This window comes from Arachis ipaensis, chromosome B9, assembly GCF_059453495.1.
Source record: "Arachis ipaensis isolate K30076 ecotype BB chromosome B9, ASM5945349v1, whole genome shotgun sequence".
NCBI lineage: Eukaryota > Viridiplantae > Streptophyta > Magnoliopsida > Fabales > Fabaceae > Arachis > Arachis ipaensis.
The window spans coordinates 159,562,112-159,587,762 of record NC_142444.1 but is presented as its reverse complement, the minus strand read 5'-3'; the positions used below and the strand labels follow the sequence as shown (position 1 = coordinate 159,587,762).

General features: G+C 31.3%; 1 protein-coding gene across 11 annotated transcripts; it reads left to right on the top strand.

Moving 5' to 3' along the window:
- Positions 1-13,864: 13,864 nt before the first annotated feature.
- LOC107617154 (protein argonaute 10-like) lies at positions 13,865-21,084 on the top strand. Of its 11 annotated transcripts, none has more exons than XM_088498295.1 (23): positions 14,435-14,734; positions 14,987-15,087; positions 15,336-15,869; positions 16,175-16,386; positions 16,717-16,866; positions 16,984-17,117; positions 17,228-17,337; positions 17,440-17,546; positions 17,631-17,769; positions 17,859-17,975; positions 18,061-18,168; positions 18,280-18,351; positions 18,551-18,673; positions 18,771-18,930; positions 19,017-19,138; positions 19,241-19,378; positions 19,475-19,617; positions 19,727-19,789; positions 19,884-19,947; positions 20,030-20,165; positions 20,259-20,332; positions 20,428-20,554; positions 20,640-21,084. In XM_088498295.1, the coding sequence occupies exons 3-23, from the start codon at positions 15,354-15,356 to the stop codon at positions 20,840-20,842; spliced, it is 3,018 nt and encodes a 1,005-aa protein (XP_088354421.1). In that variant the 5' UTR covers positions 14,435-14,734; positions 14,987-15,087; positions 15,336-15,353; the 3' UTR covers positions 20,843-21,084. The 11 variants fall into 11 exon arrangements, with proteins under 11 accessions (XP_088354414.1, XP_088354420.1, XP_088354412.1 ...); XM_088498293.1 differs by having other exon boundaries at positions 14,442-14,522; positions 15,259-15,869; XM_088498290.1 differs by having other exon boundaries at positions 14,442-14,734; positions 15,259-15,869.
- The last annotated feature ends 4,567 nt before the right edge of the window (positions 21,085-25,651 follow it).

The following is a 25,651-nucleotide window of genomic DNA, read 5'->3' as shown; positions in this document are numbered from 1 at the left end:
GCATCCTCACAGCTTCCATTCATTAGAGAAAGTAGAGAGAAGAAAACAAGGTGGAAACTCAGGTGCAGGCGATTTCACGTGAAGTTGATAGCTAAGAGTCGTTAGATGAAAATTTAGTCAAATCAGTCTGAGTTTTCACCAGAAAACAATTAGCAAAAAAGTAATGATACACAATAATCAACGTGGCACATCAGTTATTTTCAACAAAAAACTAACTTTATAATCCAATAGTAATGTTAAATAATTCACAATTTTATAGCTAATATTGAAAAGATAAAAAAAAAAAATTCATGGTATATTAGCTAAAAAACTATTAGATATATAGACTTTCTATAACATAATTAGGGATAGAGAGCAAAAAAAGTCAAAGTACTTGGATTTGCCTACCCTACAGTACTGAAGACATCAATTTTGAAAACTTTTTATATGCTATAGTGATTAATAGTACTACTCTTATATGCTTTCTTCATCACACCAATAATTCTTGTAATAGTACAACATAGACGCCTTTTTTTAGTATATTCACCAAACCAAAAATCCTAATAAATTTTTAAGGCAGTGTTTGTTTTAAAGTATTGGGACAGAGATTGGGAGACTGAAATTCAGTATCGTACTAAAATTTGTATCTCCATTTTCAAAATTTCAATATTTTAGTACCTCAAAAAATTCATGACACAGGGGGCTAAAATTTTTAGAGACTAAAACTGAAGCTTTAATTATATTTTATACCTAAAATACTCTCATTTCAATTAATTAATTCTAATTTTATCCTTTGTACAAATTAAATTAGAGTTTCATTCTTGTTTCAATTTCTGTTTTCTACTTTGCACTAAATAAAATACTGAAATTTATTTCAGTTTCTGTCTTTGAGTCTCTGTCTCTTAGTCATAATATTTTCGTCTCTGTCTCTCTACTAAACACTACCTAAGAGTCATTGATTCTATTCTTTTATTTATTTTAAATCATATTTATATTATTTTTTATATATATTTCTTTATGTATTTTTTATAGTATAATTTTTTACCGTTTATGTTTTATTTATCATTTTTAATATAAAAATACATATTGTTTCTTTTTTATTTTGGTCAATTCAGAAACCAGAGAACCATCCAATTAAGAAAATTGGTGGTGGTAGTGCTACTGCATGCCTCCATCACTTCTCACAAATCACAATTCGAAATAAAAGCACACCATCATGCTTGAAAAAAAAAGTATTAAAAAAATGTGGAAGTAGTTTCATGTCATTCATGACCACATATGAGTGATGATGGCTAATTAATTGTATCTAACTACCTGAAAAATCTACAAATAATCTTCTCTATATTTCATTACAAACTCAAACAAAAAAGTTGTGACTTAGTTGACCATTGTTGCTCTTGAAGTTATTACCATGAATCTTCGTGATTTGAAGTAGAAGATTCAAAAAGTACAAGAAACATTGTATGATTTGTGGGACAGAGTGAGAGTCAGAGAGACACCACACACTTAAAGAAAGAAAAAAGTGACCTCATTCATTTGCTCAGCAAGTCAGCCAAACAAGTTTGGTCAAATGAAAAAGTGAACCTTTCCTCTTTCACGTCCCTATGCATGCATTCCTCTCTTTTCATTTCCAACTCTTTCTTTGCAAAACAAACACTTCCACTTTTCTCCACCATTCTACGCAGCTTCGGATATTCCTTTTATTTTTCTATTTTTTTAATAAACAAATTAATTAAATATAACTAAATTAAATGATAGTTTCAAGCTAAGGAGGAGTTAAGTTTGATTCATGTAAAAACACCGTTTGATTATAAAAGAGTTAGAATCTCAAATGAATTAGACAATGTATTAAGAAATACTTAAATATAATTACTCTCAATCTCATCAATTATCAAGATGTTACACATCCATGGAAAGCAATGACACACACACAAAGGAAATTAAGGCCCCAATTTGTCCCAAATTATTTTTTATATGGGAGTATTTTTTATGATCATAGATGGTAAGATTGTAAGGGTGTTAATCTCAAATGTAATAATGTTTGATTTAACAATGCTAGGAAATCAAGAGGGTACCAGCAAAAAACCAGTCAAATGCCTCTGGGTGAATCGAAAACTTCTACGTGGATGGTGCTTATGCTAGGCATTAGGATGTTTCTTCTACTAACTATCAGAATGTTTCTTTTTCATACTAAATGGATGTTCTTTTATATATTTTATAAATTTTTTTATATACTAAGAATCGGAATTGTTGGAAGTTCCGTGATCTCCGCTCCTATTTCTCCAACGTATCATTTAGAATTTTAATTTGGGGTGAGAAGCAATTAATATCAAATATTATAAATTAAAAACAAATAAAATTAATTAAATATAATTATAAATTAGTTAAGTTGTTTACTTTTTGACTGATTACCTCTTGGTTACATATACTTTTCTTTGATTTAAAGTATAAAATCAAACCTTCTGAGCAAAAATAAGATCTTTTGATTTGTGAATTTCAAAAAAAAAAAAATTCACAACAAATAAAACAGACATTCTGATTTGATATTAAAAAATTTTTAAAAAATTTCTTGCAAAATAATCGAATCCACCAATTACACATTTTCATAAAAAAATATATACAAAGCCAATAAAATTAGATTGCACACACTCTTTGTCCATAATAAAAAAATTTAGTCCCAAATTATAGAGTTTATTTTATTTTTTAAAATTAAATAGCAATTTTCACTTAAATAGAAGTTTAGAATAAAATTATATTTAGGAAATTTTAACATTTTTAAAGGCATTTATGAAAATGACTTTAATTTGATGTATGTTAACAGTAGTGGAAATTAAACTGTAGTCCTTATAGAATTTAATTATAAATTCCTTCCCCTAATAAAAAAGCTGAAGGATTTAGTTATATCATTCTAGCTAGGTGTAGGAAATTATCTCCAATGAAGAAGCAAAAGAAGAGTGAGAAAATTAGTGGCACTTAAATACCTAATTAGAGGACGTTGATAATGCTTATCTGACAAGCATACCAACAAAAGCAGGCATGTTGCATCTTTTCTTCTCATGGTGTGTCAAGTTGATATTTAGCAGCATAATAATTTAATGGCGCCACTTGTATATTTAAGTAAAAACAAAGTTATCAAGGTAGTGCATTGGGGAATCTGTTGTCATATGTTATGGACTACATAAACGTGGATAGATTATGACTTGTGTCAAATATATCCCAAAAATTATAGAAAAAATTTTAAGTGTATCGAAGAACATTGATATTCCAGTTATTTTAGCCGTTGATTTCAATTAATATATATTATATATATTTTTTATAATTCAGATCAACGGTTAAAATAACAGAAATACTGGTATTTTCGATAAACTTAAAACTCTTCCAAAATTATATATGGATCACTATTCTATTCAATATAAATAAAAAGCGATTATTATTCCAATAAAAATTATATATGGATCTTCCAAAATATTTTATGGTCTACACACCAAAATTTTTATAATATATGCATTAATATTTTTGTATTGTCTATTAAAATTTATGTATTATGTGTATTTTATTAGTTGAGTATTAATATTTTCGACACGTGGTCTTTGAAAAAAATTATGTATTAAATACCAAAATTTATATGCTATACAAATTTTATTAGTTGAGTCAATATTTAAGTATGTGGTTCTTTAAATTTTTTGTATTGTATAGTAAAATTTATGTACTTTAATTTTTTGAATATATATAAGAAAAGAAGAAGATAAAGATGACGAAAACAACAATGATAATAATAAAAAATAAATAAATAAATAAATAATTAAACAACAACAATAAAAAATGACAAAAAACAACTATAAAGATGATAGTGACGACAATAACGACGACAAAATATTGAAAAAAGAAGCGCATAAAAAAAAGAGAAAAAGACAATGCTGACAACCGACAATAAAAAAGAAAAAGCACAATACTTTAGTTAAAAACTTAATTTAAAAATATTTGAATACCTAATTTTATTGTTTCATTATTTCTAGACTATGAAGAAGTTAATATTTTACATTGAAATATGAAGGATTCATTCCATGATGCAAGGATATAAGAATTTTTTTGTGACTTTTGGATGCTGCATCTATCCCCGACAAATATTTGAGATTATCTAGTGTTTTGATTAGTGTTTTTTTTAGGAGTTCAAAACAGTTTACCTTTTTCAATTCCTTTTAAAAAAGTTAAATTACACTGTTGGTCCTTACACTTTCAGTGAAATTATAAATTGGTTTTTACATTTTAAAAGTTTGTAATTGAATCCTTAAAAAAATAAAAATTTACAATTTAGTTACCACCGGTCAAAAAGTGTTGATTTAACAGAATATTCTCAAAATATGCTGAGAATATTATGTTAAAATAGAGAATATACTGAAAATATTCTGTTAAATCAAACACTTTTTGAACAACGAGGACTAAATTACAAATTTTAGTTATTTTTAGGGACCCAATTACAAACTTTTAAAATATAAGAACTAATTTACAATTTCACTAAAAGTATAGGACCAACTGTGTAATTTAACATTTTTTAAAACTTTTGCCACCTACTAGTTATTGATTAATTGCTGATAAAACAAAATTTAGTTCCTTGGTATTAAATCCGCACAAAGTATGCATCTTATCTATCGTACAAATAACTTCTTTTTTTTTTTCAGTCACCAATAGATTCTACCTAAAATATTATACATGAGTATTCTTTTCTTCTAGTGCCGGCGTCATACTTTCCATTTTATAAAAAATTTTGGGCCTCTAAAATTTTCTAATCTTGAGTAGCCAGTCTGTCCTGATCGTCTCTATTTATAACACTTAATTTTTGGGCTTATTTGGACCTGAAAAATATAGAATGGCCCAAGATAAAAACAACAAGAAATATGAACATGTAAGCTATTGGGCCCCAAGTAGACCCAAATAGAATTATTTGTCCCAAAAAACTAATATTGTTAGGTATTAGGGAAAGAAGTCTTTCGGAGTTATGACTTTGTTTGTGTAGACCAAAAAAAAATATATCTTGTTTGTATTTTTTATTTTCGGTAGTTTTACTTTTAAGATTTATAGAAAACGATTGAATTATATTTTGCTGTTGTAAAATTTTAAAACTAAAAATTTATAAAAACACCCTCAACATAATGGCATATTCAAACTTCAAAAAAAGTCATTAGATAGTATCAAACTCAATGATTGCGAAATTAATAAGTTAACTGCTTTATTATGGCATCATGTTTCTATTCATTTTTTCTATGATGAATTTTTATTAGAGGAAAAAAGGAAAAAACCTTTAACGTATTACTATTCAGCTTAAATATTAATTCTTCCAATAAGATTTGTATAATCACTAACAACTAAACCACCATTGTCACTTGTGCCAATCCATTGCCACCATCGATTACAGTAATAATATTGTGTGGGTTTGGATTGACGTTTATCAAACTAGAATTTGAACGATCCAAAGAGAGAGAAAATAATGTTATGAGAAAATTTTCAAGTATACCATTATATCGGTGTTTCAGTAATTTTTAACCGTTAATCTTAATTATAAAAAATATATATAATATATATAATTAAAATCAACTATTAAAATTTTTTGATACACCGTTACGAAGATATATTTGAAAATCTTCCAATGTTATGTTTCTAATCTTTGTCCGAAAACACAAACACAGTACTAAACACCGAAGATAGAGTGAGTAGTGAGGGCAGCTTTCACTATGCACCCAGTTTTCATTGGTCCCATCGCCAACTACAACCTTTTGTCATGTCCAATGAAAGTATAAAGTGGAAGCTAAAACCACTACAAAAAAGTTCCCTGCACTTCTAATGAAAATGATCTTACCTTGCTACATACTTTTCTAAATCTTCTTTATGTTTCTCCTTTATCTTTTGAGAACCACACCTTTTCATGATCTTTAATTTCTTCCCTTCAATAAATCAAAACAAAATGGCAAAATTATCTCTTTAATTTCCTTCTATAATGTGATTTTCTATCTCGAAATTCGTTATTGTAATTTGAATAATTGAGTGTGTGAAAGTACATATAAGATCTTATATTAACATTCGTCCCCTATAATTAGGTACACTGCATGCTATAGTCCCTTGGCCCTTGCTAAGATAGTAGCTACTGTACGGAATGATGCATGGAAGATGGCCATGCCCATGGCCCCACATAAAAAGATTCATTAGCCCATGGTCTTTTGGACTCATGTGGGGCCCAAATAATAAGACACCTAAAAGACAAATCTCCCTCTATCATTTACGGACAAAATTGTCCTTGCCTTTTTTTTTTTTTCAGCAAACCATTTTTTTTGGTAAAATTTTTTTAATATGAGGTTGACATGTGAATTACGCTGAGTTATAGAGTATTAGAGAGATATACATTATTGTGACGGGTTCAATTTTTGATTTTAGTGGGAAGAAATCGAATCGTCCGATTTCATTGCAAAACGAGAGGGACACAAATCGGACGGTCCGATTTGTGTGGAGCAGAATTTCGTGGGTACTAAAATCGGATCCAAGGTTTTCTGTACCGTCTGCCACATGGAGACAGTACACAAATCGAACCCAGAATTTTCTGTATGGTTTGTACTCGGTTCGTTTGATTACAGTACTTTCAATCAGACGGTCCGATTTATCTTGCGCAGTTCTCATATCCTGGTGAAACACCATATACCTCCATAATCCTACTATACACCAACCATCTCTCCGCATTAAAACTAAAAAGTTCTTTTTTTCTATCTTTTAATTTAAAGATTATTTTATGTTGTTAAAAGTAAATAAGGCATGGGGTTGTAGGGTAGCCAATAATTAGATGAATAATAATAATATGATGATGAATAATCAATAAAAACAAAAGAAAGGGGATGGGTGTGTGAGATTTGAGAAAAGAATATAATAAAAGTGAAAGCAAAGGAAAGTACTTTGGCGTTGGCTTTTGTGGTTTTAATTTTCTTTTTCTGAACGTATATTTGCTTTTGAATGAATGATGAAAGTTGTGTTGGTGCCTTCTGATACCGACATAAGCTGTGTATTGGGCTCAAAGGTTACGTTGGAAGCCATACACATGCTATTCCTTTCTCTGCCTCCTTCACAGTTCTGTAGTTTGTGTCTATATATTTATTTACATTTTTTACTTAAAAATAATTAGTCACTAGAATAGTCAGACATGATATAAGAACAAAATTATAAAATATTAAATATATTTTTATATATAATGACTAATTAGTAACTAATTTTTTATGTAATATAATATAATTGAATTTATATGTGATATATATACTCTGTTTCAATTATAATTTTTATTATGATTTTTTAGGCTCATATTTACTTAGTACAAACTTAATTACATCATTGTCTGACACTAATAACTGATAATAACATCCTCATCCGTTATAATAGTATAGGAAGGAACACACAATATAGCTAAATTGACTATATAACTTGGTTTTGGGCCAATTTGTTTGATAAAAAATAATCAGAGAATATCATAAGCCCAATTAAAACATGATCAGATTATGAGACATGGACATATACCACACAAGGGAGGGACAAGGTTTTCGACAACTCTGAAGTTCTATGGATTGTATGAGGAAAACGAAGAATTATGTTGCTCCTCTCCTCTCTTGTCAACTCAAACTGATGCATGCATAACCAACTCTGTTAAAGTCTTTCATTGTCTTTGCTTTCATGTTTGCTGGCTACAGGACACCGACTTTGACAACTTTCATAGCCTCAGCTCATTTTTTGTTCCATGCATTATATTATTGGAAACATTTCAAGTGCACCGGGGAGTACCGGTATATCAGTTGTTTTAACCGTTGATTTCAATTAATATATATTATATATATTTTTTATAATTCAGATCAACAGTTAAAACAATTGGAGCACCGATACTTCCGGTGCACCTGAAATGTTTCCTATATTATTTCTGCATACCTCTTAGCTTGTTAAATAATATACAATGAATCTTTTCATTTTAATTTTATCTTTCAAACTCAGTTTTACACTTTATACACGTGAAGCTTATGGTTACTGTGGATTTGAGCCATTGATGAAAAGGATTGCCTAGATAAAATTAAGAGAAAAGGACAAATAGGTCTCTTATTTTTTACATTTTTATCTTTGACTATTGAAAAATACTTTTAAGTTCCTGACCTTCATAAAATTTGGATGGATCAGTCCCTCCGTCCAAATACTTCCGTCAGGGACTGATCCGTCCAAATTTTGTGAAGGTCAGAGACTTAAAAGTATTTTTCAATGGTCAGGGACGAAAATGTCTGCGAAGCAAAAGGTCAAGGACTTATTTATCCTTCTCTCTAAAATTAAAAGAAGCTAAAGGTGAATTTATGCTTGCTCCAATGAGCCCGAACTCGTTTTAAGTTATAGTTTAATATCACTTTAATTTTGGTTTAATTACTCGATCGCTTCCTATAATTTTACTAAATTTTCAATTAGATTCTTATATTATATTAAATTTTGTAATTATATCTCTATCATGACAAAAACGTTGAAATTAACAATTTAACAAAATATTTAAGTCAAAGTGTTAGACATATTCGTTTTGTTTATAGAATATTCTGTTAATTTCATAATTTTTTTTAATTATAAAATCTGGTATTATATAGAAATTTAATTAAAAAATATAAAAATTTAATTAACAATTTAATAAAATTATAAAAATCGATAAAATAATTAAACTTTTAATTTTTAGAGTACAATTTATATGCGCGGACAATAAAAAATGATTTACCACTATTATTCATTAAGAATAAAAAGATATATAGATGGTTACTTTAATATAACTTTAAATTTGAATTTTGGGCAACGCATATCTCTATATATTTTTATCGGACAAAGTAGTGCTTAGCCAGGAACTAAATTATACTTTATTAGAGAAAAAAGGTTCACTGTACTGCTTGCCAAATTTGCGATTAAAATCATATAAAGGGACCAATTAAATTGCTGTCAAACTTTTCAGAAAAATTAACCTATCCATCTAATTTATTATATGCATAGTAATATGCTTTTACTTTCTATCTACTTTAAACCCTGCCGGAATTCATGAAAAGAAGAGATTATGTGGGACACCAAAATAATATTGTATACATAGTTACATACCAAAATTTTTATTATTTGCATGAGATAAATAAAGCCTTTAGGATATAATTAATATATTCCTTTAGTTTTCTTGATTGCTGGTTCCTTCAAAAGTTTGAAACAGACATGCATTCAGGGAAAGCAAATAACACCACATTATTAACTTTATTGGTTTTATTAACTTATGTTTTGAGAAAGCATATTAAAATATTATTAAATAAAAATATCTAATGTTTCAACTTTAAAAAAAAGGGATGTTTGCTGTTTATATCTTTTCCTTTTTCAATTGTAATTAAATTTGAACCAATAATATCTTACAAATTAATCCAAACTTACCAAAATAAACTTATTATTAATTAGTCCCTATATATATATTTATACAAAAATATTATATACATATAAAAAAATTAGTTATTATATATTTATATATAAATATATAATTTAATTTATTTTTAATATATATTTTATATTTTAACGTATATTTTATATTAGTAAGCAATTGACATTTATGTATTTAGAAGTAGGGCTATCCATGAAACTTGACAAGTTGAGAGTTATGGTTTTAGCTGAAGTTGTATATTTGAAATTTAATGAAGTCAAACTGGTTAAACTCAAAGTATAATTTAGTGCAGCCTAATTTGCATTGTAACCCTAATGATGGCTAGCTAGGGTTTCCTATTGCTAATTTATTTCTTAAAAAAGAAGTAGTTCCATGATGATGACAAATTTAATTATGGGTAAGGTGAGCACTTTAGTGCGCATGGAAGTAGATAGATATATATGAAAGAAAAACTTTGAAATGTATCGATACATCAATGTTTTAGTGTGATTTTAACGGTTAATTTTAATTATAACAAATATATATAATATATATAGTAGAAATTCAAGTGCAGTCGACTTCACGTGAAGTTTATAACTGAGAGTTGTTAAATAAAAATTTAGTCAAATTAATCAAATCAATTAATAACAGCTCTCACCTATCAACTTCACGTGAAGTCGATTACACCTAAGTTTTTACCTTCGATTATAACAAGCCTAGATTGAAGTGTCATGACACTAATAATTATATGCTATAGTACTATTCAAGAGGCAAAAGGCCTTGAACTGTTCTGTTCTTCTGCGCTATTATTATTATCCCAACCACACGTTCTGGCAGAAAAGATTATTTAGTAAGTAGAAACAATTATGTATCATCATGAATTTAATCACAGGCGTGCATTGGTAGATTCAGATCTACTCACATCAAAATAATAATAATAATAATGGCTCTTTTAATTTAAATTAATTTATTGTTCACCTACTAGATAAACAATAACATGTTCCAATAGGGACAGAACAACATAAATGCTGCGCATATGCAGTTCTTGATGATGGCAACCTTGCTTCATCATGGGGAGAATTTTATATATTCTCTTATTTTATACTCCTTTAACCATAATTAATCCTCCCCTCATCACGTGTATATCACTTGCCACTCTAATTAATTTGCTAATGTCATATAATTAAGAGATAATACTCAATTTGGTCTTTAAACTTGTATGCAAACCACAATTTAGTCTCTAAAATTTTAATTATCTTTTTGTAATCCTCAAATTTTGTGAACATAACTCATATTAGTCATTGAAATAATTTTCAACATACAAATGTTAACAGAACACTGTCGTGAACAGCCGGATACTACACTAAACCTTGTAAAATGATGTCGTTTTAGTTTTGGCACTCAAATAACCCAAAAACATCATAAATGGTGTTTATTAAAATTTTACCTAACAAAATAAGTGATATGATACCATTTTTGAGCTATTTAAATGCCAAAACTAAAATTACATTATTTTACAAGTTTTAACGTGACATCTGATGGTCTATAACAGCGCTCCATTAACGTTTTTATACTAAAAATTATCTCAGGGACTAACATGAGGCACGTTTATAAACTTTAAGGACTAAATAGAGGCAATTGAAATTTCAGAAACTAAACTGAGACTCACGTATAAGTTTAGGGACTAAATTGAGTATTAACTCTATAATTAACTTCTTGTTCTATGTATGTATTTTCAACTTAACATTAATTATGAATAATCAACTCATCAAAATATGAACATGTTAATTCATCTCATAATCAAAAGCAGACTAGTACAATTCAGAAAATGAGGATTGTTTTTTGTCGCATCTGTGCCAACAATGGTCAATAAGCCCAATAATAATAATGCAGCACATGCAGTCCATAGATAGATATGAATCAAATCTATCTGCTTTATAGATACATAATTTTCATTGCAAGGATAGGGCATGATCACATGCACTGTATATATTGTTACACTTTGTCTTTGTTGTGATTAAATTAGCTTTATTCACTTATTTTTCTTTTGTTTTTTTGATATGGATATATCAAGAAAGCATGATTGAATAAAGTTGTACGATGTATTTTCAAGTGAAATGAGACCTTTAATAATAACTTGCCTTTTAGCATACCAAAGATTTAAACAATAATAAGTTGTGACTCAGTGAGGTGTGGAATACTTACTTGAATTGTGTAGTGTAGTGACTAGTGTGCTTTCATCACATGGTGGGAAAAATAATAATGTTATATACTATATAGTTCTCATAGAATCATCATCATCATCATCATGATCATCATAGGTCACGTTATTGTTCATAAGAAAGTTGAAAGCCATAGCGGTGGGTCATGCATCTATGACTATAAGGCCAACACAATTGTAGCTATAAAACCTTTTGTCTTTTTTAAATCTAAGGCTAGTAATAAGAGGAGAAGACACAACAACAACATTGAAATGGGTGGAGAATCAGAATCATAGGCTGAAATGCAGCACTGCAAAATGTGCAATAATATTGGGATGTGTTATGTTTATGTATGTCTCTGAAGAGAAGAATAGGCCATTACCCATTGGCTAGGCCCCACCACACGCACTTCCTCCCTTATTCTTTTTCTTTAACATTATTCAAAACCCATTTTAAGTATTTATCTTAACAACATTATTATTTGAGATTGCAATTTTTTTTTTCGTTTTTTCATTTATTTTTCAACTCAGCAGGTAAGGGTGTTTAAATTTAAACCAATCTAAATTAAACCGCTTATCCAATCCAATTTAAATTGAAAACCGATTAAAACCGTATTAATTCGGGGGATTCTATTTTTTACAAGGATTGGATTTTGGATCTACTTTTTATAACCGATCCAATCCAATCCAAACCGCACAATGTATTATAATATTATTATTTTATTATTATATTTACAATTATACTTATAACATGTTCAATTTGTTATACATTTTTATATTATTCAGTATTATTATTATTTAATAAATATTTTATGTTCAAAATGTTATTTATTTATTTATTTTAACTAATCTATAATTTTATTTCTATTGTTATGTTATCGTTGGCTTTTAAAAATATTGTTGCGACTTGTTATGTTATTGTTGATTATTTAAAATTTGATGTTAAGACTTGTTATATGTATCTAATCTTTTTAATTTATAAAACTGCAAATCCAATCCAATCCAAACCGTTTGAAATTGGATCAGATCGGATCGTTTTTTTTTAAGTCATCCAATCCAAACCGCACCGCAAACAAAATTAGTGTTCGGATCGAATGAGTTTTTACTCAAAACCGATCCAAACTGCACCGCAAACACCCCTATTAGCAGGTAAATGATTATTTGTTGTGGATTTAAATTCTATTTAATGGTATATTATTGACGAGTGAATTAATATTTACACAAGATAAGATTCGAATTTCTAATACTTGTTTAAACAAACGATTGAATTGATCATCCGACCGGCTCAAGTTGGTTCAATGAAATTGCATTATTCCCTGAATTTTGCTTGGGAAATTCAAACTCCACCACTACTACCGAGTAATAGTATTATGATGATCACTCCAATAAACATGTATCTTCCTTGTCCAAAACCAAAGAGCACACTCACCCCCATTATTTTGCAATTTTCGTTTTTTTGTACTTAGGGAGGGAGTGACAAAAACAAATCCCAAAGCCCAAAAAAGGAAGCACTATAGAGTCTATAAGTTTTGCCCATCACCCCCAACATCCTCAACTTTGTCCTTAGCCCCCTACATGTTTTATGTGCATGATATATAATTATATATATATAATAGGTAAAATAAAAACAAGCCCATGCTTCCTTACAAAAAAAAAAAAATCCCACTCTCTCTCTCTCTCTCTCTCTCTTAATAATGTAGTGTTGTGCATTGTGCTATGGACTATGGAGCCTTGTGATGATGACCATGATGAGCATGCAACCAAAACCATGTAAATTAAACAAGACCCTTCTGTTTAGTGCTCAGAGACTCATCATCATGGGTAGGAGAGGACTATTATTATTTTTTGGATTTATAATTATCAAAATTAAATTAGTAAGATAGTTGATATACTAACAATAATAAAGAAAAGCAACTAGAAAACTTGGCATGCCATATTATTAATTATTACATATAAACAATGTTTAGGGAGGAATTTGGGCATGGGAAACATGATAGGTAATGTGTGGCATGCAGCAGTAGAAAAAGCAAAAGAGATAATATATAAAGTAGGTTGTGGAGTACTATTGGGGTCAAAAAGGTAATCATTCGTGGACCATATTTCCAATCTGCAATGCCAACTTTCCAAATTATAATCATCAAAACTTAGTTTTATTTCTCACCATTGATTGATATCATTTCCTCCTATGCTCCCAAAACATCATCATGCATTCACATTCACTATTATTTATATTCATATAAAAAGAAAAAAGAATTGGACCGTTACAAGTCTTACAAAAGTGAACTAGTGGTAGTGGCTTAACTCAGCATCAGAAATTAACACAACACAATTTATTTGCATAGGTTGGAGAGAAAATAAATAATAATAATAATATATAAATTTGAGAAAATATAGAAGAAGAAGCAAGGGAGAAGCTGAAGTGACTGCAAGGGAAGAAAGAGAGAGAGGCACTGCAAGTTGAAATTATTCTTCTTCGTAACATGATTGCTGTTACATCTTACAATCCCCTCAGCAACTCTTTTGGACTTATTATTCTTCTTCTTAATGTTATTATTATATTATATTAAGGAAATAGGGAATGGTCCATGCTTATAGAGAGAGCTTGGGGGAAACCAAGAAGAAGTGAAGTGAACTAAGCTAAAACTAGTTTAAGTTTTAAAGGCAAAAGAAGGAAAAGGAAGCAGAGAAAGGCTTTTACACGTGATCAAAAAGTGGTGGCTGCCTACCTTCCCTCTTTGTTGCACTTGCATGCGTGTATCTCTATCTATGTATCTATCTCTATCTTTCTATAAGATTTATATTCATCATTCATCAACACTTCCCTTCTTCCTCAACCAGGTTCAGCTTCTCACCTTCTCAAAGTCTCAACCTTATTTGTTTTTTGAACTAACTAGCATCCTCTTTTTTTTCTTGGTGAGAAACAAAATGTTGTAGATACTGATTTTGGCTACCAGGCCTTGTCTCTTGTCTTAGTTAGGATCGGATATTGTCCTTCGTTTTTGTTTTATTCTTCTTGTTCCTTCTCTATTTTTTTTGTCTACTCTTCTGCTTCCAAATTTGTCCTCCTCCCTCTTCATCTAAAATCCCCTTCACTCTGTTTGTATCTCTTCGTCGTGTTGGTAATGGTAGGGGACAAACCTATGCACCTGCTTTTGTCTTCTGGGTTTTTCCATTTTCTGGTTTTATACTAGTAACTCTTCACTTTCTTCCCTCATGCTCATTGGTACATGAACAATCCAATTGGTTTTCTTTTTGTTTTCTCTTTGCACTTCCTTGGCATGTGGTGTTAATTTCCTGTGCTGCAAAACTGCATTGAGATTTCCTTGTCTTGTTTGTCTTTTCATACTTTACTCTTTTTTTTTTTCTTCCCTGTTTAGGTCTTTTGGTTCTACACACCTCCATGGCTATTTTGGGTTTGCTTGTTGAATGAAACATGGGTGAATAGTTTTGGAGTGTTTCAGTTTTTTGCAAGAGAAGGGTAATGCTTGTCTAGTTAAACAAGGCCATGCCAGTTTTCAGTTCCTTTCACTCTTACAATAATTGTCTTTTCCAACTTGCATGCATCATCACATTACCATTATTGACAGCATTTTCCATCATTACTTTCTGTCATCTTACCTCAAACAATCGCTTACTTTTTCATTCGCAGACATAAATAATTATATAAAAAGATCAGAGAAGAGTCTTTAAGTGAAGTTGGTGTGATTTTTGGTTTACAAATTCCAGTGATCAACAAAGCCAAACATGCCAGTGAGGCAGATGAAAGAAAGCTCTGAGCAACACATTGTGATTAAACCCCATTCTCAGAACCACATGAATAAGGCACCAAAAGCTGCACAAAATGGAAAAGGACCACCACCACCACCACCACAAGAGAACCACCAGCAGCACAACAACAACCACCACCACCACAACCACCAGTCATCACCTCAACCAAGAAACAAAGGGAGAAGAAGGGGCAGAGGTGGGAGAAAATCTGATCAAGGAGAGATTTTGATGAGACCAAGTTGCAGGCCCTGCACTGCTGGTGCTGCTCCTCCTCCTGTGACAGCAAATGGGATTAATAGTAATAATGTTGAGAATGGCTGCAAGATCAGTGGTGGTGATGGTGGTAACATAACAGACATGGGTTTTCCCACTTCAAGCAAATCCTTGAGCTTTGCTCGCAGGCCTGGCTATGGACAAGTTGGGACAAAATGCATTGTCAAGGCTAATCACTTCTTTGCTGAGCTACCGGACAAGGACTTGAACCAATATGATGTAAGCCTTCCTCCCTCCTCCTTTTTTTCCCTTGCCACTTAATATCACTCTTTTAAGATTTCTTAGAGTGACATATTGATATGATAGGGCCCCTCTATGGGAGAGAGAAAGAGAGCATTTAAGATCATCCTGTGATTTTCCACTTATAGGGGTTTCTGCTATCTTGGTCTTTTTTTCTTGTAGTAATGCCATTTATGAGACTTTTGAAATTTTTGGCCTAAGGCTATTGTAGTTTTGTTCCTACTCTTATTCACCCTATGCCATAATTTAATGCCATCATAATGATGGGTGTTGCTTTTGCACAGGTAACAATTAGCCCAGAAGTGAGTTCAAGAGCAGTAAATCGGTCCATAATAGCAGAACTTGTGAGGCTTTACAAAGAGTCTGATTTGGGGATGAGGCTTCCTGCTTATGATGGCAGGAAAAGTCTGTACACTGCTGGCCAGCTTCCCTTTGCCTGGAGAGAATTTAAGATAAAGCTTCTTGATGATAATGATGATGGAGTTAATGGCCCCAAGTATGCATTTATTAATGGACCCTTAATCACTTCCTACATTCTCTTTCTTTCTTTATCTGCTTATTTTTCTCTCTCTCTCTCTCTCTCTCTCTCTCTATTGTACTTTGACGATACCATTGTTTAAAGAAATAGGACTTTTTGATTAGTACTCCTAAGAGTTCCTTTTATTAACCTTCTTAATTATTTTATGGAAGAATTTATTGATTTTTAAAGTTACAAGATTTAAGAGTACTCATTTAGTATTTGAGACAAATGTTTAGAAAGATTTTAAGACAAATGTTACTATTGAATGAGTTCAATTTCAACTAATGACATGTGACAATTTTTCAGAAGGGAAAGGGAATATAGGGTGGTGATCAAGTTTGTTGCTCGTGCAAACTTGCATCACTTGGGCCAGTTTCTAGCCGGCAAGCGAGCTGATGCACCACAGGAGGCACTTCAGATTCTTGATATTGTACTGAGAGAGCTATCAACTAAGAGGTACTTGTGTGTTTGAGGCTTTGAATTTTTGAACTTCAATGAATGGTGATGATAATACGGTTGGAATTTTGAGGCTTATATCTAACAAAGGCTTCATTTGTTTTCTTCTAACTTAAGGTACTGCCCCATTGGGAGGTCCTTCTTTTCACCTGATATTAGAACACCTCAACGGCTTGGAGAGGGGTTGGAATCATGGTGTGGATTCTACCAGAGCATAAGGCCTACTCAGATGGGCCTTTCCCTCAATATTGGTATGTAACTTACAATTAATAACCATTTCTTACATACAAGTATGGAAGTACAATTAAGTATTTAACCTTTCATATCTCTTCATTCTGTTTGTTTATTTCATACTTCATAGACATGGCTTCTGCTGCATTCATTGAGCCTCTTCCAGTAGTAGAATTTGTTGGCCAACTATTAGGGAAAGATGTTCTTTCAAGGCCACTGTCGGATGCTGATCGCATTAAGGTACTGATAACTAACTGATATAGGCATAGCTTGATAAGGCTTACTATTTGTCATTAATATTGGTGAATTTATATTATAAAGATAATTTGTGGTGCCTAACAGATTAAGAAAGCCCTTAGAGGAGTTAAGGTTGAAGTAACACACAGAGGAAGTGTAAGAAGGAAATATCGCGTTTCAGGATTGACTTCTCAACCAACAAGAGAACTTGTGTATGTTATTTCTCTTTCTAGTATGAGGCTATGGTAAAATGATTTCATAGTTGATGACTTAATATGAAGATGTGCTTCTTTTAGGTTCCCTGTTGATGAGAACTCAACTATGAAGTCAGTGGTTGAATACTTTCAAGAGATGTATGGTTTCACTATTCAATACACTCACCTTCCTTGCCTTCAAGTAGGAAACCAAAAGAAGGCAAACTACTTACCCATGGAGGTAGGGGAAGTTACTTCATAGTGAAGCAACCTCTCTTGTTTTTAATAATGATTCTTTTGTCTATTCTTACATGGATTTTGGCTTCTCAGGCCTGTAAAATTGTGGAGGGGCAAAGGTATACAAAAAGATTGAATGAGAAGCAAATTACTGCACTGCTCAAAGTTACTTGCCAGAGACCACGCGATCGCGAAAATGACATCTTACGGGTATTTGAAACCAAAACTTCATAACAAAAAGCACAATGTTCTTCTATTCATGCATCTGTTGTTTATTCTTTGGTAATCCATGCAGACGGTGCAACATAATTCTTATAATGAAGATCCTTATGCAAAGGAATTTGGTCTTAAAATCAGTGAAAAGCTAGCTTCTGTTGAAGCACGAATTCTTCCTGCCCCTTGGGTAATGTGTTTCTCCATCTATTTATCTGGATTGTGTTGCATGTAGCATTCTGAAAATGTGATATATCTTTTTCACTACTATTCATTGATTTGTAGCACTTGTGAACTGCAGCTTAAATACCATGAAAGTGGGAAAGAAAAGAACTGTTTACCCCAAGTTGGTCAGTGGAACATGATGAACAAGGTAGTGTGCTCCAGAATTACAATTATCCGTCATGATTTAGCCTCGAAATAGTATCTTTCAATTACAAATCATGTTCTAGATACACTAGAAAATGAAGGAGTCTTGTAGTATAGATATAACCATAATAATTTGTTTGGTCTGGAGACTTTTGTAATAACTTTCAATACTAATTCTGTTTCCGAATTCTTGGATGATACAGAAAATGATTAATGGAATGACTGTTAGCCGGTGGGCGTGCATTAACTTTTCGCGGAGTGTGCAAGATAGTGTTGCTCGCACATTTTGTCATGAGCTTGCTCAAATGTGTCAAGTGTCTGGCATGGTAGTTTTCAATATGCTTTTTTCTTTGATCTTTTGTTTTGAACTTTCAAGCATGGAAGCTGGTTTTCTGAGGTCTAGTAACATGGAATTTTCTTTAGGAATTCAATCCAGAGCCTGTCATTCCCATCTACAATGCCAAGCCAGAGCAGGTAGAGAAAGCTTTAAAGCATGTTTATCATGTGTCGACGAACAAAACTAAAGGGAAAGAGTTGGAGCTTTTGTTAGCAATATTGCCTGACAACAATGGATCTCTATATGGTAAGCTACATTAGTTACTGATTATTCTACAAGAATTAATGAAAGGTTGCTATTTGGTACTTGTATTAATCCTTATTTATTTTCAGGTGATCTCAAGCGTATTTGTGAAACTGACCTTGGTTTAATTTCACAATGCTGTCTGACAAAACATGTCTTCAAGATCACCAAACAGTACTTGGCAAATGTATCTCTAAAGATCAATGTTAAGGTATGTCTGCTACCATTCACATTATACCGCAAATTTGCTAGTAAAACATTGAATTCTACTACAAACTTGTGCTAATTGTTTTATTTTCCCCTCTTGATGCAGATGGGAGGTAGAAACACTGTTCTTCTAGATGCTGTAAGCTGCAGAATACCGTTGGTTAGTGACATACCAACCATAATATTCGGAGCAGATGTTACTCACCCTGAAAATGGAGAAGACTCTAGCCCTTCAATAGCTGCTGTATTGATCTAATCAATCTTCCATTCTCTTTGAAAAGCATTGCAATTATCATTGCGAAACAATCTTGGTGACTAATTTTGGTTATGCAATTTATAGGTAGTAGCATCCCAGGACTGGCCTGAAGTGACAAAATATGCTGGTTTAGTGTGTGCTCAAGCTCATAGACAGGAGCTTATACAAGATTTGTACAAAACTTGGCACGATCCTGTTCGTGGCACAGTCAGCGGTGGCATGATCCGGTAATAGTAATATAAATTTTACTTATCTAAGTTTTGAAGGTTGATGTAGGTTGTTATGTAATATCATTAGGCCATAGTATTTAATTCTCAGGTGTCCCTTTTTGTGCAGAGATTTGTTGGTTTCGTTTAGAAAGGCGACAGGGCAAAAGCCACTAAGGATTATATTTTACAGGTCAGTATCTTTAAGCTCTGATTCAGGTTTATATTTTACATTCTAGATTGATGATAGTGTTACTCACCAGTGTGTTATGATGACATTTGAACAGGGATGGTGTAAGTGAAGGACAATTTTACCAAGTTCTCCTTTATGAATTAGATGCAATCCGGAAGGTGAGAATCATTTTCTTAATGTGATTTACATTTACATTTCTTTTTGACAAAGACATGTTCTGAGATGCAACATGTTATGCAGGCATGTGCTTCCTTAGAACCAAACTATCAGCCTCCGGTAACTTTCATAGTTGTACAAAAACGACATCATACACGGTTATTCGCTAACAACCACCGGGACAGGAGCAGTACAGATAAGAGTGGGAATATAATGCCTGGTAAATTGAGAATATTCCTAACATGCTTATGTACAATATATAAGTGCATTGCTGAATTTTCTGGTATTAATAATAACAATAATGTCTTTTCAGGAACTGTTGTTGATTCTAAAATATGCCATCCAACAGAATTTGATTTCTATCTATGCAGTCATGCTGGCATTCAGGTAGAGCTTTTTTATTTTCTCCCTTGTAACTAAAAACCACATATCATTAGAATGTGAATGAATTCATGAGTTTGCTTACAACTATTAATATGCAGGGTACAAGTAGGCCTGCCCATTATCATGTTCTGTGGGATGAAAACAACTTCACAGCAGATGGAATTCAATCTTTGACAAACAATCTGTGTTACACATATGCTAGATGTACTCGATCTGTATCAGTTGGTAAGCCTATTTGTTTTATGCATAATAGTAGTATAGTACTAAGCACAGGTATTGGATTGTTTAGCTGAATTTTCTTCTTGTGCAGTTCCTCCAGCATATTATGCACATTTAGCAGCATTTAGAGCACGTTTCTATATGGAGCCAGATATGCAAGAGAATGACTCTACAGGTGGTGGTAACAGTGGCGGTCGTGGAGGGTCGAAGGGAACTCGAGCAACCGGAGAGTGTGGTGTGAAGCCACTGCCAGCCTTGAAAGAGAATGTGAAGAGAGTAATGTTTTACTGTTGAGATTGGTAGATGATTATGGAGTGCAGTGTTCATCATCATTTCATATTAGCTTTGTACATTAGTGGTAGCTAGTTTAAGTTTTATAGATCCATGATTATAGTCCTTAATAGAGGCTTAGTCTAGATTTCCCTACAAGTGGAAGTAGTAGTAGTATTTGACTTTGAAGATCAATAGTGTTGTAATCATCATTGTAGAAAATTTTGCCTCAAGGCCTTTATAGATCAAGATTAGGAAATTTCCAATATTTTTGTACTTAATTCACCACCACCATAGCTAAATTAAAATAATACAAAACCGGATATATTACCCAAAGATATCATTAATAGGGGTGAGCACGGGTAGTGGGTACCCGATTACCCATCCAAATTCGAACCGAACCAATTAAATTGGTTTTGAAACCAATGGGTAATCAGATCTAACCCGAACCAAATCGATGGCTTTTATTAGTGATTGGTTCGGGTATCGGTTTTGGGGGTGTGGAATTCGAACTAACTCGCGAACCCGATCATATATTAATTAATTAAAAAAATAAAAAATATATATGGTTTTTCCATTAGACAATGATTATTCATTATTAATATGTTTGGATTTTAAAGAGTTTAGTTTTTAATGTATTTGGTGTTTAACATGTTTGGATTATTTCTATTGATGTTACATGTTTGTTGTACTTGTTGAATTTTTAAGATAAAAATTTGGTTTTTTTTTTTTATGAATTTCAAAGTCATCGAGTACCCAATTACCCGAACCGAACCAATCCGTTCTTAATCGGTTTGGTTTGGTTCGAGTACATGTACAAAAAATATAAATCCGAATCAATTACATTTTGATTGGTTCGATTCTAATTTTATCATAAACCCGAACCAAACCGACTTGTGCTCACCCCTAATCATTAATGCACGAAAATAATTAGCTAACAAGTGTTTTAAAGCATTCATTAATAGTTGAAACTCAAGTGAAGTTTTTTTTTTTTTGGTGACTAAACTCAAGTGAAGTTGATAATTAAGAATGGAAGATAAAAATTTAGTTAAATAAATTAAATTATTTAATGTCACGAAAAAGTTGACTGCATCCTAATTTTCACCATTATTAATACCATCTCTCGCTTAAACCAAAAGGACTTGATCAATAGTCGATATCTTAGCTAATAAAAAAAAAATGGTGGCCTAGTTACCAAAAAAAAAAAAAATGGTGGCCTGTAGATTCTTATTTTTGGGTTGGATTTCATATTTTCGAGATGGGCTTGGATCAGATCAGTTCCATAACATTCATTGGTTTCCTATGGCCCAATATAAAATATCCATTGTTATCTAACCCCTCAAAGAAGAAGAAAAAAAGGTTTTTAAATTTTCCAAAAAATTAAAAATGTTTTATTGTTTCACTAATAATTTATATTCAGATATATACAAAAGATGAAAAAATAGCTGTACTACTTTAGTTATGCTAGACATTGTTTTATAAGATAGCTACTTCTATGAAAATGTCTTCACGTAAACTATATTATAAATTGTTACATAATTTAGCATATTTTATTAAATATAATTGACTGATACTAAATATAATTGTGACATGAAAATATGTTCCTAAAAATAACCACCAATTCATAAAACATGAATAACTTCTTAATATCTTATTAGCAATTTATTTCCAAAGAGTTAACTGCACAAGAGTTAATAACTTCTTAAAAATAACAATGCACAAATATTCGCTATCAACTTATATATTAAGTTATTGATTCACTGATCCCAACAAAAATTAAAATGAGAAAATCCAAGGCTTTACTTGTGTGGCACATTCTTAGGCTATTACCTAAGAGATGTGATATTCTACTTGGTGCGAATATACATATAATTTTTGCCAATCTCTCGTGTGTGTATATATATATATATATATATATATATATATATATATATATATATATATATATATATAATTCACATTCTTTTTGTGCAAGAAGGGGTTGAACCTAGACTCAAACTTAATCCTTATCATTATAAACTACTTTATTCGATCTTGCATATCACAGAAACAAGATTAATTTTCTCTTTTAATAATATTGACTTCCTAATAGGAGGAACAAATGCATGCATACTACTTTACGGATATAATAATAAGAGTAAATGCCCTTTATTATTTCTAATCATTTGTTTGATAAATTTTTCACCTCTTAAAAAATTTAAACACTAAAATTGATTCTTATCTACTTTGATATATGTATGTTTTAGTCTCTGTCTACTTTGAGTAAATGTCATTTTCGATCTCTAACCAGACTGAAACATACATATATCAAAGTAGATAGGGACCGATTTAGGTGTTTAAATTTTTTAAGAAGTAAAAAGTCTATCAGAAAAATGATTAGAGATGGAAAATGATATTTACTCTGATAATAATAATAATCCAAATGAATTGAATTTATAAAATTCTCCTACCATATTATATATGTATAGCAGTCTTTAATTTCATTGAAAACTAGGGCTATGTAGTTGAAGTTATTAATGATAGATGTAGCTCTTTCGGCCACAACTTTTCCAACAAAAGCAGATATGGTTCATGTTTCTCAGACCTTACATTAATATTTTTTTTTTTCAAAGAAAACACTATCCGAAACTAATTAAGCTATTGTTAGGTTAAAAAGAAACCAACATTATTTACTTCTAGCTAAATAATTATTTATTTATTAAAAAGTTTTGCTTATGGCAACTCAGATCCTTTAATGGGGGATCAAGCTAAGGGATGAATAATATATTTATTTAAATTAAAATATTGGGACTGCCTCCGAGACTTCCCAATTTCCCATTGTTTTATACAAAACCTGCCTGTTCTCTTAATTAATGGTGGGTATATAAGCATAGAAATATGATAAACAAATTAAAGTTATGTTCATAATAATGAATGAGATTTTAATAAAATTAAAGTTCCAAAAGTAGGGGACCTTTTTATGAATTTTGCCTTCATATATAATATTCTTCAAGCCCAGGCATATGCTTAATAAGTTTATTTAATCTGATTTAATAGACTAGGCCATGTTAGTTTTCCCAAAGTTAATTACTTTAATTTTCCCATTTACGTTTTTTATATCTCCTTATTATTATTCCCATTATCCATTATTGTCTGTGCATTTATTATTACATTATCTAATTAATTTTGATACACTACATAACACACATTAATTTTCGTCTCTTATGTTGTCCAAATTATTAGTTTTCTTATGCATTCTCAGTCCACAATTATTCAACCACTCATTAATTTAAAACTAAATTCCAATTATTAATAATTTTCTCGATATTATTACAATTAAAAATAGAAAAATTATCAATAATTAACACAATCTTTGATTCAGAAGTTAGGTTAAACTCAACCATATGCACTTAATTACCTATACGAATCCAATTGTCTATTCTCTTGCCAAATTTAGCAATAAATGAAGCTTTATTTTAAAATGTAAAATGCATGTTTTGGAGAGTGCAAACACTACAACAATACTATATATGAAAGGCATTGTTCTTGTTTAATATCTGTCAGTTACTCATATTTAGAAATCAAAATCTCAATTGTGTAGGTATAATAATATTTGTTGAAGCAAGAGGTTATGAATTTTACAATATAGTCCAGTAATGTGTCATTTCACAGTATAAGAGTGATGTGTAACAGCCCAGACCAGCCAAAACCTCTCACACTCACTCGTCAAAACATGTCATGCTAAGGAGAGGTATCCACACCCTTATAAGGCATGCTTCGTTCTCCTCCCCAACCGATGTGAGACCTTACATGATGTGCATAAAAAAACTACAACCAGAATTAAGATGAGATTCATTATTATAACATGTCTAGTAATAACAATTAATAGATAAAGACAGAAGGGAAAAAATTGGGAGAATCAAAACCACTGACACATTGTGTATATTAGGTACTCTTTGCAGATTGAAAGCTATGTGGAATCTTACCAAAAGGAAAAACAAAGAAAGAGGGCTTCAAGCCCAAAGAAAAATCCCTTGAGAACCAAAAATGGACAAAGAAGAGAACAAGAAGAGGAAAAGCAAACAAACAAGTAAACATCTACAGCTACATCAACAACAACAACGACCAGTTGATTTTATTATATGATGATGGAGACATATATGGTGGTGCTGCTTCTTGCTTAGGCTACCCTTTTCTTGTCAGAAATCAATCTGCACACTTCACACTTGATGCTCAACATGACATAATCAATAGATTGTTCATGTGATACTACTATTCCAATGAAATTCAAACCAATTTCTCTAGCTAGGAATGAATGATCCAATGTGAAAACTGCCAAGAAAAAGGTGTATATGTACATACACAGATCCTAGCAAGATGAGCAAAGTACATTGAGATATTGAGAATCTACCATGACTTCAGCAATGGAATAGTAACTTTGTCCCATTTGAGCGTTTTTCTCAGACCAAGTAGCATCATTCATTGGCTTAATTAGTACTCAGTGGTGGATGTGATGAGCCATATATGCATTTTAAATTTGCAGTAAATTAAATCACATAAGTTAACTAAGCCAATAAGAACAAATTAAAAATTAATTAAGGAAAGAAAACCCTAATTAAGTGCATGGTGAATGCCAGATTGTGTTTAAACTTCAGGGTAAAATAGTTCAGAGGACCTTAGAAATAAATCCAGAAACTATATATATACCGTGTAGACTATTATTATGAACCCTAATTTCAGGGCCATATATATATAAACAACAAAAAACAAGAAAAGATAAAAGGGTATTATGTATGTAACGGCATAGAAACTCAGCTCAAATCGATAAATTTAACCAAAAAGATTATAATAAAT

Bases quoted from the DNA above. Each gene is read 5' to 3' on its own strand.
- LOC107617154 (XM_088498288.1), top strand. From the start codon at position 15,354: ATGCCAGTGAGGCAGATGAAAGAAAGCTCTGAGCAACACATTGTGATT. The intron at 19,948-20,029 runs GTGAGAATCATT...CATGTTATGCAG, and splicing joins AATTAGATGCAATCCGGAAG to GCATGTGCTTCCTTAGAACC. The intron at 20,555-20,639 runs GTAAGCCTATTT...CTTCTTGTGCAG, and splicing joins TACTCGATCTGTATCAGTTG to TTCCTCCAGCATATTATGCA.